Below are 12618 nucleotides of genomic sequence, written 5' to 3'. Positions count from 1 at the left end.
CGCAAAGCAGGCCTTTGCAAGTCGTCGAAGTAACGGCAGATTCACCCGCACGAATACGCTATCGTCTGCTTGCTATTCGAACCCAGCGGGAACTTCGGAAGGCCACAGCAAAGAATCCTCAGCGAGACCGGCTCTACAGCTTGCAAGCTCGCAATGACTTTCCACGTGACGTCCTGACTGCTGACCTGCCCGTCCTAGCCGAGCGAAAGAATGGGAACGACGGATAAAGTCCCGTTCGAGATCTGAATGGCAATACACTAGAGGTGCGTCTCCCTATCCCAGGCAGTCGACACACACGGAACCGGCAGACAAATCACCCACAACGCCTCGCTCAGCTGCATTGCCGCGGCCGGCAGTGCCCCGCGGATATCGATGGAGGAAGCGGGGTTCAAGTCACCCATCCTTCACGCTGCTCGTACTGACAGGCCTGATGAATGAGCCAAAGTCGCAACAAGCCGGTTGTATACAGACGGCGTCACGCTGCTTGAAGTATTGATGAGCGCCGCATGACTTGAAGGCGATGACTTGCACGAGGCGACTCTCGTCTCGATTTCTCCAGCTCCACCCTGCTGTCCTCTTCCCCATCTCGACTTCTACCCGAGCAGATCCCTCGTTCCATCGTGTTCGAATCAGACTCGCTTTTCCAGCTGTTCAGCCTCATGATCCATCTGTGGTCAACGAGCGAGCCGACCCTTCTGTCTCTCTCGATTGCCATTGTCCTCCGTCTCCGCTGCCCCTTGCGGCATACACGACCACGCGTCGAGTCGGTACCCATCCTTCCGTCTCGCGTGAGCTATCGCTCGTTGTCGATCAGATTCCCCAGCGTTCCGGGTCTGACCAGAACCCGCTCGCTTTAACCAGTCGTTGGAGCTTAGTGCACCATGAGTGAATCGGATCGTCAATCAGTCCCACAGGCAGGGCAAGCAGAGACGTGGCCGACACCAGAGCTACCTCACAGCGAGCCGGGCCCTCCTGCAACTTCTCGGCCATTCCGTCCAGCGTTTCCTCTCCTCCCGGCGTCCTCTTCAGCTATATCTCCAAGGCCAGAGTCATCAAGTCGAACACTTGGCTTTTATCCCGCTGTGCACGGAGCATTGGGCGATACTGACAGCAGCGAAACCTTTGGCACGCCGGGTTCTCCAGATCGTATCGCGACCTCCTTCAATACCGCTCTCGCACTTCCCAACTTCAACAGTGACCTTTTCAGGCGCTACTCTCTTGACTCTCACGAATTCCGGCCGACTCTACCCGTGCACCCGTGTCACTGGCCGCGGCACGCTACAGCTGAACCAACGAGTGCCTCACCGCAGCAAACCCGGAGACACTCGCACTCAGTCCCCGCGCCCTCCCGCGGCCGTTCCTTCTTCGAAAGCAATGCATCAATGTCCCCCTCAACGCTGCGGCCGAGAACCACAGGCTCGCCCTACCGACCCTACCCCTGCGCGTACTGCTCGCGCCAGTTCACACGACGCTGGGACTGCGAGCGTCACATGGCAACACACACTGGTTCTCGGTATGCTGTCCTCCTGTAGCTGTTTCGAAAATCGACAGACTAGTGTGAGCTCATCAAGAGCGTGGTGCGGTCCCGCTTGGACAGTCCGTACAGATGCAGGTACCGTACTTGCGGTGAACGATTCGCCAGGTCAGATGCCAGAAGGTGAGGTTCAGATCTCGTCTGGCTTGACGCAGAAATACTGTAGCTGAATCAGACTCGCGATGCACTGTGGCAGCCGACACGAGGAACGCTGTCCATTCGCGTTCGCGTTTGGGGCAGACGAGTAGGGTGATCGGTATCAAAGACGATGGCAAAGTCCCGGTCGGACTGAAAAATATGTGTACAGACAGAACAAATCGGCTGCAACCGAATCCCCTTTCGCAGACGGTGTTTGCGCACTGTTTAGCTACACTCTATTGTGCTACTTGCTTGAGCTCGAAGGGCTCATCGAGTACCACGAGAGTTCCGAAGTGTCGCTTCCGCCTCATTGACGTGCGACCAGTGCGCGGTCCTCGCTTGAACGATGAGCTGCTTCCAGGCGATTCTCTCGACCGACGAAGCATGCAGCTTACATCCAATGCAATTCCAGCTTGTGCGCTCGTGATGATCTATTTGAGAACGACGAGAGCACGATGCGTGACGGGCACGAGATTGCCGCATAAGTTCCGAAGAAAATCGAACGCGCTGCCAGAGATGAGAAGGGGCCAAAACAACCCAGGCCCCTCGACTCAGACACGCCGAGTACTTCGCTGTACTCTCGCAGTCGCTGTGCACAGCGTCAGTGTCGATGTCAGCGTCTCCAACGAGCCTCGCGAGTGGCTCAGAGGTGAGTCAAGTTGATCAAGTTGACGAGCGTGTCTTGATCTCGTCACTCGAGCGCTGACACCTCTCCGAGGCTGTACAGCTGCCACTTCCCGAACGTATTGATCACAAATGGCTCCGATCTCAGGCCATCAAGCCACGCGAGGCGAGGATTGAGTGAGACTGCTCCTGATCCTGCCCGCGGGTGTCTCAGTACTCATTGTCACATCTCAACTCCCTAGGTCGCTCATGGCTGAACGACAGGTCGAGCTTTCGAACCTCTTCTTGGCATTGCGCGACAAACCGCGACCGACCGACTTTGAGGCCGGTCTTCGAGGCCGGAAGCGACGGAAACTCGTCCGCGAGGGTCAACCGACAGATGCGCACGACGATGAGGTGGAGGAGTTCCTCAGGCGGTATCAGGATGCGAACAGGTTCGTTGAACGAACGGTTTCCTGTCCTTTTTGTAATGCGTTCCTCATTTTTTGGCCGCCTACAGTTGGAAAGAGCTCGACTTCTCGCTGCCTCCGCTCTCACCGAGCCCTCCGCCTGCCTCACCGACACGGCAGAACGGAGAGAGCGCCGGGGTCATGGATGACGAAGTAAGCATCGACGCTGACGGCGAAGATGACGAGGAAGAAATGGCCGCAGTGGCCGAAGCGCTCGCTCCCGGATCCTCGGCTGCTGCCGCCGCACGATCTGCTGTCAAACAGACTTCACCTGTCATCCCAGCTGAAGTGTCCAAGTCTGCCAGCGCCGCTCCAGCCGCAGTACCCGCACAAGCCATCGCGTCGACAGGCGGCCCCGAAAAAGGAGTCGTCGCGCCAACGCCAACCGAAACATCTGCTCAGTCAGCGAATGCACCAGCTAACCAGGCAAATACAGCACCTGTACCATCCGTCGTGACGACCTCGGCTCCAGTTTCAACAGCGCCAAAGCCGGAGGCATCGAGTTCGGTAGCAGGCCCCGCACCATCGGCTCCAGTCGCATCGAGCACAGTTACGCCACTGCCACCCTACCATTCGGTCTTTGGCATCTCGAGCATCTCTTCCGACTACACAGATCATCTGCCTGTCGTCCCCCCCGACATCCTCCGCAGTCGCCTCAACACTGCTCTCGCTCTGCGCGCGAGCTCGAAGAAGAACAGCAAGACTGCTTCGACCATGGCTTCTTCCTCGCTCGTGCAGCCCGACCTGTACAAACTGCACGTTCGGGCTCAACACATGGGCAGTCAGACGTTCCTCGGTCCCGGCAAACGTGTGCACAACGCCCTCTCGACGCACGAGTGGGATGTCGGACTCGGCGAGATCAAATCGATCAGAGTGTTTGAGCGCATCGAGCAATTGAAAGCCGACAAGAAGTGGACGTTCCGACAGCCGAAGAAGCAGCGAATCGGCGTTGTGCCGAAAGCGCATTGGGACTACCTACTCGACGAAATGGTGAGCTCGCACTCCTCTCACGCTCTGAGCTCTGGTCGCATCGTGTTCTGACATTTGACGTGGTCTTTCTGAAACCAAACAGCGATGGCTACAAACGGATTTCCGGCAAGAGAAACGTTGGAAAATTGTCGCTGCCCACCGACTAGCCCGTGCTTGCCGAGCCTGGCATAGGGCTTCTCCAGATTCGCGACCAAGTCTTTGTGTACGGGTCCGACCACCACGCTATCTCACCGACGAGAAGGATGCATCGATGCAAGACGAAGAGACAGCAGGACTATCAGAATCGGAAGAGGTCATCGCTCCAGTGGAGACAACCGAAGCAGAGACTGAACCGGAGACTACTGCAGGGACGGGAGCTGAAGATGCGACAGACCTGATATCCGAATCAGCTGCCGAACCCGCGCCGGCCGGAGCAGGGAAAGCTGGAGGAACCGGAGGCGATGAGAAGACTTTGGATCCGACGAAAGGCAGTGTCGTTCGGGCTCAACAACAGCAAGCTGAAGCAGCAAAGTTGCTCCAGCACGCCCAGCACATTCAGGCGCTTATCAAGTTCAGAAGTCCGATCTTCGATCTCGACACGACCGAGACCTCCATCGAACGAGAAGTCCTCCTCGCAATCCGAGAGGCTGATGCAACGGACGCTGCCGCCAAACTCTCTGACGAGGCCCTTGCGGTTGCGCAAGTCGATCTCGCCTCCCTGTTCCCGGACCTCCCGCTGTACTCGGACTTTGTTCTCGCCGAAGACACCAACCTGGCTCGTCGCGTCGAAGACTCGTCTGCATGGACTGGCCGAATCACGAACGTCTCCCGCCTTCTCGAAAGCAAACCGCTCCTCGTCAGCACTCTCGAACCCGGACGCACCAAGACGCGTGCCGGATGGGCGGAAGTTACAGCCTCGACCGTAGAAGATGTTGATCCTCCGTCCAACCCTCGCGACCAACTACCAAGCACGTCTTCGGCGCTTTTTGCGGGTCGCAAACCGAAAGACATCACGACCGGAGACGTCCTCGTCAAGCCCATCCCCGTCCCTCAACCCGAGGTTCGCGCATCTTCCATCCTGTGGTTGCCGGAGGAGGACGCCACACTGCTCCAGTTGCAACGCCAGTACGGTCTCAACTGGCCGCTCATCGCCGAGGTGTTCAACGCGAGCACGCAGCGTCCAACGTCCGATCATCGCCTCCCTTGGGACTGCTTCGACAGGTGGGATCGTCTCGTGGGACCCGGCAGCAAGAAGACGCTGCCCGATGGAACCGAAATCAAAGTGCCCGCGCCGTACTACATTCCGCCTGTTGATAAGCTCGGTCGATCAGTACCGGTAATCGGCAACGGAAGCAAGAAGAGCGCGAGACACGTCTCGATCATTGAAGCGATGAAGAAGGTGCAGAAGCAACGAGAAGCGACCGCTCTCAAAGCTCCTCGTAAGTTCTCTCCCATCTCTGCTGCGAGATTACTCCTCTGACTTGCAATCGGATGGCTGTCTGTAGCACCTGGGTTCCCAAGACGAATCAACATGTCTATGCACGAATCGCACAACTTGCCGCCGCGGCCTTACTGGACTCCGATGGAATGGAGCATTTACAAAGCGGAGCAAGAGTCGCAGAAGCAGCGATTGCGACAGGCCCAAGCTGCTCAGGCACAAGCACAGGCACAAGCCCAAGCTCAAGCACAAGCGCAAGCTCAAGCTCAAGCGCAGGCACAAGCTCAGGCCGCTGCGCAACAGGTGAGCACCTTTTTTAATTGGCCTGTCCATCAGTCAGACGGGAACACGACGCTGACAGACAATTCGGCACCGGCAGAATGGAGGGCAAGCTCGATACCCAGGCCCAGGCCCCATTGCAGGCAACTTCCCCAACGGTCAACAGCAGCAACAACAACAACGCGTCGTCGCGAATGGATCCCCTTCTGCCCTCCCGAACCCGAACTTAGGATCGCCTTCTCCCGGTACAGCTCATGGTCTCGTCAACGCGAACGGACAACCGATGCAGTTGCAATTGCCAAACGGAGCCTCGCAATTGACCCCGGAACAACTGTCGCAACTCCAGAATAGACAACAGGCGTTGCTCGCTGCTCAAGCACAGATGCGGATGCAGCAACAGCAGCAACAACAACAGGCAGCTGCGAATGTTGGAGTGAATAGTCAAGAGTAGTGGAAATATTCCTTGTACCGAAACAAAAGATAGTCTCTCTCACAAATTTCGCGCGAAGCAGAGCGAGGGAGATAGAGGTAGAAGAAGGAGAAAGATGCACTGCTCGTGATTATAGTTACACTACATGCGGGTGACTGCACCTGCCGCTTTTGAGATTTTGTCTATCCTGTCATCGACTGCCTGCCGCAGATCCTGTTGCTGTTGTTTGAGGACCGCATCCGAAATGTGAGGCGAGTCACCTGAAGGGATCGCGAGCAACTGATCAAAGATTGAGAAGGGCAAAGGTTCATCGTGATTGCTCGACTTCTGCGATACGAGCAAGATCAAACAAGCGGTCACTTGAGTTTCAAGAATCGTTCCCCCCACAAGGGCATCGGAACTCACTTTGATCGTTTCGAGACTGTATCGGAACGCTTCTTCGAGTCGATCGTATCGGATCAAAGTTCTCAGAAGCGCTCGAGGTTGATGCTCAAGGAGGAACTCGGTCAAGAACGTCGGGATTTTGCCATCCCGATTCGTTGCGAGTACCCGTTCGAGTACGACGAGTCGATACCGGTATTCAGGAGCCGAATCATGTCGTTGCAAGTGTCGTTCGAGGAGTTTCCATGCTTTCGTAACGAGCGATCCTTCCCAAGTTGAAGCTTCGGGAGACATGGCGATCCAGCTTGCGTCTTCGAGACTATCCAAGATGGAGAAGGGCAAGAGATTGATTGGAATCCGAACAGAAAGCCCCCAGGATATCAGTTCCAGATCCGCAGAGATTTGGAAGAGCGCGCGCGCTGCTTACCTTTCTAGATGGAGGGTCAGACCGACACATTTCTCCGCGACGATTTCAAACAGGGACGACAAATCGACATCGAGTGCTCGTCCGGCACTGAACGCCTGATCGAAAGCGTTCGTTTGCGAGAAGAGTGCAACAACAGCTTCTGGTTCGAGATGGAAACCTTCCAAACAAAGAGCGACACAGTGATCAGTTCAAAAAATGTCCGGACAATTTCTAACTGTGGAACAAACGGCAGGAGGGGAGAGTAGGTCTTACTCGTTCGTTCGAGCTCGGGGAATTCGGCCGAGAGCTGTAACCGAGCAAGCGCAACAGTGTACTCTCTTCGAATGTCGACCAAGCGTCTCATCTCGAGCGGGCGAGATGCATTCGGGTCGTACTCGTCGTCCGGAATGTGGTAGTTGATCTTGCGACGTTTGTTTCCCTAACTCGATGGAAAACAATTGAAAGATATCAGAAAAGAGTCCACCCGCGACAAACGAGAACAGGAAAAATAAATTGAGTCGTGCTCGAAAAGAAAAGGCTCACTCGTTCCAGATTGTCATCAGCGACGATCGCAACCCATGCATGTTCTTGCTTGACGAGTGAGAGTGCGTTCGCAGCCGCGAGGTAACTCTGGCATTGAACCGTTGCGAGGTCGCGGAAAGATCCTCCTCGGAGGGCAATCTCTCCAATCCTCCGCGCTTGTTGGTACATCACCGTGCCAGCTATTCACCATTGAATATCTCTTTTGAGCCCCATTGAAGGGGGAACAGACAAAGTAAATAGGGACTGACCACTCTTGTAGTCTCCTTTCGACACATGCCAGGCGTAGAGCACCTTGTAGTAGTCTGGTTGAGCGAGAGGATCTGAATTCCTCGCCCTGAACGACAGGTTCCGTTCGAGGTCTCCTTCGAGTCCGACAAACGACAGTGTGGTGAGGAGAGACGTTGCGCCATTCTCGCACACGAGCGAGATGAAGTGAGCGAGACAAGTAGCTTTCCTGTCGAGATCGATCCGTAGACAGAAGAGTTGAAGCAGAGGAACTCTCTGTTAGAAGAAGGGCGAATTTGACTCACGTTTCGTGGTAAGGAGTTTCCATGATCGCTTGGTAAGCTTTCTCGTACTCTCCCACTGCGGCCCAACTCCTGAAAAGCTTTGTCCACAGATCCTTCTCGTCCTCTTCTGTCGTTCGTTCAAGTTCGGCACGATCATCATGATCGTCGTCGTCGAGTGCATCGAGCGCGAGTTGACAGAATTTGGCAATCGAATGATCGTAACCGGTCGGAACAAAGATTGATACGAGGTGAACATAGTACGCTGACAAGGACCCGAGGTGTTTTGGAGGCAAGATGGCCGAGAGTCCACCATTGTGAGAAGCCGCTCCTTCTTGCGCAAGCGACTCGAGAGCGACTGAAAGTTGATCGGATCTGTCAGTTAAAAACCCTTGACGTGCATGATGGGAGAATCAAGAAGGGAAGTACTCACACAGTCCGCTCGCGGCCCGCTCGAAGCAAGTGGTGGCGAGTTCCGCTTGACCTAGTTCCAACAAAGCCTTGCCTTTGACAAATACCAACCCTGAATTTTCCGGGAACGTCTTGATGAGTTCGAGAGCCTGTTCGTGCATGCCGAGTTGCACGAGCGAATCACTGAACTTTGCGATCGAATCGTTCGAATCGATCAAACGTTTCGGTGTCAACAACCCCGTCGATTCGTAGAACGTCGAGAGCGCTTGAGTGAGCGAAGTGGGTAGAGCCAAGTACTCGGAAGAAGTAAGACCCGGAGCATAGGTTGGCAATCTCAAGAGCGAGTTGAGGAGCGAGTACGTCGGTACTGGCAAAACTTCAGCTTGATCGTTCCCCTGTGGTGCGTCAATGCCGAGTCTGCCGAATCGTTCGGTCCAAGCTTCCGATTCGCCAGTTTGTCGTTCGTTTGAGACGGCTAGTTCGACTTGTTCGAAAGTCGGGTGATCGACCGTGTTGGCTACACGGACAAGGGTCTTGATCGAATGCAGCGTCGTGTAGGCGAAACTGGTCGTCTGTTCGAAAGTCGCCATTGGAGGCACTCCCGCTGTACCCCGTCCAGCATCTTCATCCACATCTCCAATCGTGGTACTGCTGTTTTCGCTCGCTCCCCACGATGCGACGAGCAGGAGGACGACGCCTTTCGCAAGTTCGTACCGCGCTTCTAGGTTCGTCGACACGAGATCCGTCAATACTGCCCTCCCGAAATCACTCGCGTGAACTTTGCCTTCGAGAGGAATGTCGCGAGTTCGATCCTCGACCGCCGGGTCGAGCAAGAGTTGACAAAACAGTTCGATCGTTTGACTAGGTTCGATCAACGCTTTCAATCCTTCGACAAGGGCGTCCAACGTTTCTTGACTCAACGCACGTTCGAGCGTGTGTTCGAACAGATCGAGCGAGATATCGGCGAGGTCGGTCGTGAACGGGGTGGTGATGCGGTCGACCACGGCGTGCTCGAACCTACTCAGTTCTTTGAGAGACAGTTTTGATCGCAGAGATCGAATCAGGTGCAATAAGTGCACAAAGTTCGATTGCGGGTAGCGAGGGAACACGTTCGAGAGGGACGAAGGGTTCGACGATTCGATGTAACGATCGAGAGTCTCGACGACCTGTTCGCGAACAGGTACAATCACGCTGTCTCGTCCGACGACGAACGCAACTCCTCTCGGTTCGTCGATTGCGATGCAGTTTGGGAACAAGGCTGAACTGGTAGACTCGTTCAACAACGTGACGAACCGCAACCATTCGAGTTTGAGCCTCTTGTTATAGTCGTCGACGAGTGGAGCTCCCGTTTGAGCCGAATGGGTCAATTCGACCTGAGACCCAACGATCGCAGCAGTCCGGATCAAGTTTGATTCGTACTCTTGTTCGAAACAGGCGGGTGCGACATCGTGGTGAGAGTGGGATTGCTCGGCGAGCACGACTTGTTCGTACATGTCGAGCGCGTAGTCGAAACTGGCAGGAGGGTACCGACCTGGGATCGAGATGTGGCGCAAGAACAATTCGGGAACGGTCAAACCCGAGTTGGCTTCGAGTTGTTGTTCGAAATACGCTGCAGTCCATGCACTCCTCGGTCGCGTCTCTGTTTCAACGACAGTCCACTCGTCGCCTTCGACCTCGTCGACGTCGTCGGATTGATCTTCGAGTTGGCGCAACCGCGAAACTCTCACACGCGTCTGTCCGGCCGATTCCCAGCAGGTCCACAAGCACCACTTGTCCGCTCCATCGAGAGTCATCTTTTTGAGTTCAAAGTCGACCAACTGGGATCGACCTTGGTCTTCGTCTTGACCTTCTGTACCGCTCGAGCTGCTGAACGCGACTCGTTCGGCAACCGGAGCCAACTGAGAAATCTCTCCCGTGTGCGGATCTTTTGCGAGCGAGTAGACAAAGAAACTCGAGCGCGAGTGATGCGCAAACGTCTCGGGACTGTACAGGGTCAAGAACGACAGTTCGTCTTGTGGGTTGACAGTCGAAGTCGTCGTGGTGATCTTGACGAAAGCTTGAGGAGTGGGCGGCAACAACAGGAGAGATTGACTTTGGGATGCAGAGTCGACAGGAGGGAGCGCGACCTGTTTCGAAGTCGAGGTTGACGTCTGCGGGAGGTCGATCGAGCGCAGACAGGCGCCCGAATCGAGGTTCCACACTTTGAGTTTACGATCGCGCGAGACTCCAAACGCGAACGAGGCAAACCCGGTGGGAGCAGTAGAAGCTGCCGACGTTGACGGTGAAGGCGTCGAGATGGCGAGCGAGACGAGTTGAGATGCGGACGAATTCGCGTGGGACGACACGAGGCGGAGTGGGGACCCAGTCGAGTTGGACGAGTGTGCGACGTTCGAGAGTGCCGGGCGTGCGGGAGAATGAGTAGGATCGCGGCGGGAAAAGGAAGGCACGAGAGAGCGGATCGAGAAGGATGAAGGCGACTTGAGTTCAGTTTCGATCAAAGCGCCGTCTATGAGAGCCAGAGTGATGGGTTAGTGAGCGCCTAGGGAGTAACACGAGCGAACTTGGGAGCAGGTCAGTCACCTTGAGCTATCTCGACGACCACGTTGGAACCGTCAGCGGCGGCGATCACGAGCGAACCTTCCTCGCGTCCATGCGTGAGGACTGGAGTACGGTGCTCGAGATGCTGCACCGGAAACTCTTCGCTCCAGGTATGGGCATCGGGATCGAGTTGGTAGAAGAGGGAAGGTTGCGCAAACGTGAGCGCGTACAAGTTGCCAGCTTCCGTCACGGCGAGGATCTCGAGTCTCGATTCGCGGTCGTCATCGTCGTTGTCGTCGTTGTCGATCCAGTTGAATGCAGGTGTGGGTACGAGTCTTGCGGGAAAAGTGAACCGCACGGGCGCGAGGGTCTGCGGGTGCTGGTCGAGCTCGAACTGCGAGTCTGGTGCGAGGTGCGAGTTGACCCAGCGCAGCTCGAGGGTGAATCCATCTTCAATGATGCGCGAGAGGATGAAGCCTGCGGCGGACGAGGACGAAGGAAAGTACGTTTGCGAGTACAGGGCGTGGTCCGACTGGTTCAGGATTGGCGGGGGAGCCTCGTGCTCGATCGGGAGTGCAGTGGGGACGGTGTGGGTGAGCACGTCGAGCGTCGAAGCGTGTTCGAGGAACGCGGTCGCGGTGCGAAACCTCATTCTCCCGATCTTGCTCGCAGTCGAGGGTACAGACACCGGAAGGGGTATCTACAGCAGGGCGAGGGCACGAACGACGAGACGAGAGTAGACGAGAGAGCGAGTGAGCGAGTGAGAGTCGAACAAGATGAAACAACCGAAACCTCGTCTCGTCTCGTCTCGATTTCCCCGGCCGGTGTCCTCGTTGGTCGATTCGGGTTACGAGCATGTCGGTACAGAGTCGACGAGTGCGCGGCGTGTCAGTGTACCGCCCGGTGATCTACGGCAACTCGACCACTTTGTTGAGCGACGTCGAGCGTCAAGGCACCGACCACACCCACCGTTGGACGGTCGGCATCCGTTCCGCTGCATCCCTCGGAAGACTCCACTCGCACCCAAACCATCAGATTGGAGGGGCCGATGACCTCTCGTACGTTTTGGATTTCCCCGCTCGCTCTCTCTCTCTCTCTCCCTGCTCCATTCGATTGACCTCTGGTTCAACTCTAGGTACATGATCAAAAAAGTCACCTTTAAACTGTACGAAACTTACAAGAACCCGCTGCGAAGTAAATTTCTCTCTTTCCTCCTCCTCCCTTATTCGCGTCTCTAACGACGTTCGGCTACAGCGATCGAGCAACCTCCCTTTGAAGTGACCGAGACGGGATGGGGAGAGTTCGACATCATCATCAAAGTGTTTTTCCAACCTGAAGCATCCGAGAAACCTCTCACGTTGAACCACCACCTCAAACTTCATCCCTGGCCCGTCGATCCCATCTTGTACGCGCAACCGTCCTTGATCCAAGATCCCAACGCTCCTCCTCCAACCACGACGACGACAACAACGACGACTGGGACTGGGGAACAAGTGGTTCAACCCGTTCCGATCATCAGTCCAGTTCACAGTTGGCAATACGAAGAAATCATCTTCAACGAACCTACCGAACATTTCTACACCACCTTGTTGCAACATCCTCCGACCCCGTTGCCCCTCTCGAATCGATTCGAAACCGTCTTGACTCACCCTCTCAGCCGGGGAGGTAACATTGGAGAATTGTCATTGGCGATCGAACGTCAAGAATTCGAGAAATTGGAAGGCGGCAAAGTTCGAACTGAAAACTTGATCAAAGACATGCGGGACAACTTGATCGAGTGTGAGAAAGAGTTGCAAAGTGAGTGTCCCTCTCTCTCTTTCTCGAGTGCATCTGTCTCTTGACTTTGTTTTGTTTTCGGTAGCTTTGAAACACGAGATTGAAGAGATTACGCATGCACAACAACAGCCAACGTCACTGCCACCAGCTTGAACTAGAGAAGGAATCTCGAGGTTTTTTGTTCCATCTTCCTTGA

The 12618-nt window shown here is 55.5% G+C and overlaps 3 protein-coding genes across 3 annotated transcripts; 2 read left to right on the top strand and 1 right to left on the bottom strand.

Annotated features, from left to right (window-relative positions):
- Window positions 1-2282: 2282 nt before the first annotated feature.
- EAF1 (Eaf1p) lies at window positions 2283-5882 on the top strand (the record flags this gene model as incomplete). Its single annotated transcript, XM_076680255.1, has 7 exons — window positions 2283-2321; window positions 2400-2473; window positions 2539-2730; window positions 2796-3735; window positions 3818-5153; window positions 5220-5455; window positions 5532-5882. 7 exons carry the CDS (start codon window positions 2283-2285, stop codon window positions 5880-5882), a joined length of 3168 nt encoding a protein of 1055 aa, XP_076532648.1.
- A 120-nt stretch (window positions 5883-6002) lies between these two features.
- JCM15063_002619 (uncharacterized protein) lies at window positions 6003-11298 on the bottom strand (the record flags this gene model as incomplete). The annotated part of the gene is made up of 9 exons (XM_076680254.1): window positions 6003-6188; window positions 6267-6561; window positions 6670-6826; window positions 6922-7087; window positions 7192-7370; window positions 7440-7645; window positions 7722-8055; window positions 8131-10614; window positions 10689-11298. The coding sequence occupies 9 exons, from the start codon at window positions 11296-11298 to the stop codon at window positions 6003-6005; spliced, it is 4617 nt and encodes a 1538-aa protein (XP_076532647.1).
- A 203-nt stretch (window positions 11299-11501) lies between these two features.
- YAF9 (YEATS domain-containing protein YAF9) lies at window positions 11502-12575 on the top strand (the record flags this gene model as incomplete). The annotated part of the gene is made up of 4 exons (XM_076680253.1): window positions 11502-11704; window positions 11782-11840; window positions 11901-12443; window positions 12508-12575. 4 exons carry the CDS (start codon window positions 11502-11504, stop codon window positions 12573-12575), a joined length of 873 nt encoding a protein of 290 aa, XP_076532646.1.
- Between the last annotated feature and the right edge of the window lie 43 nt (window positions 12576-12618).

The sequence above is a fragment of the Sporobolomyces koalae genome (genome assembly GCF_050403365.1).
Source record: "Sporobolomyces koalae JCM15063 DNA, S_koalae_JCM15063T_v1_ctg34, whole genome shotgun sequence".
Taxonomy (NCBI): domain Eukaryota; kingdom Fungi; phylum Basidiomycota; class Microbotryomycetes; order Sporidiobolales; family Sporidiobolaceae; genus Sporobolomyces; species Sporobolomyces koalae.
The sequence above is the reverse complement of the archived record's forward strand: the minus strand, read 5'-3'. Positions and strand labels throughout refer to the sequence as shown.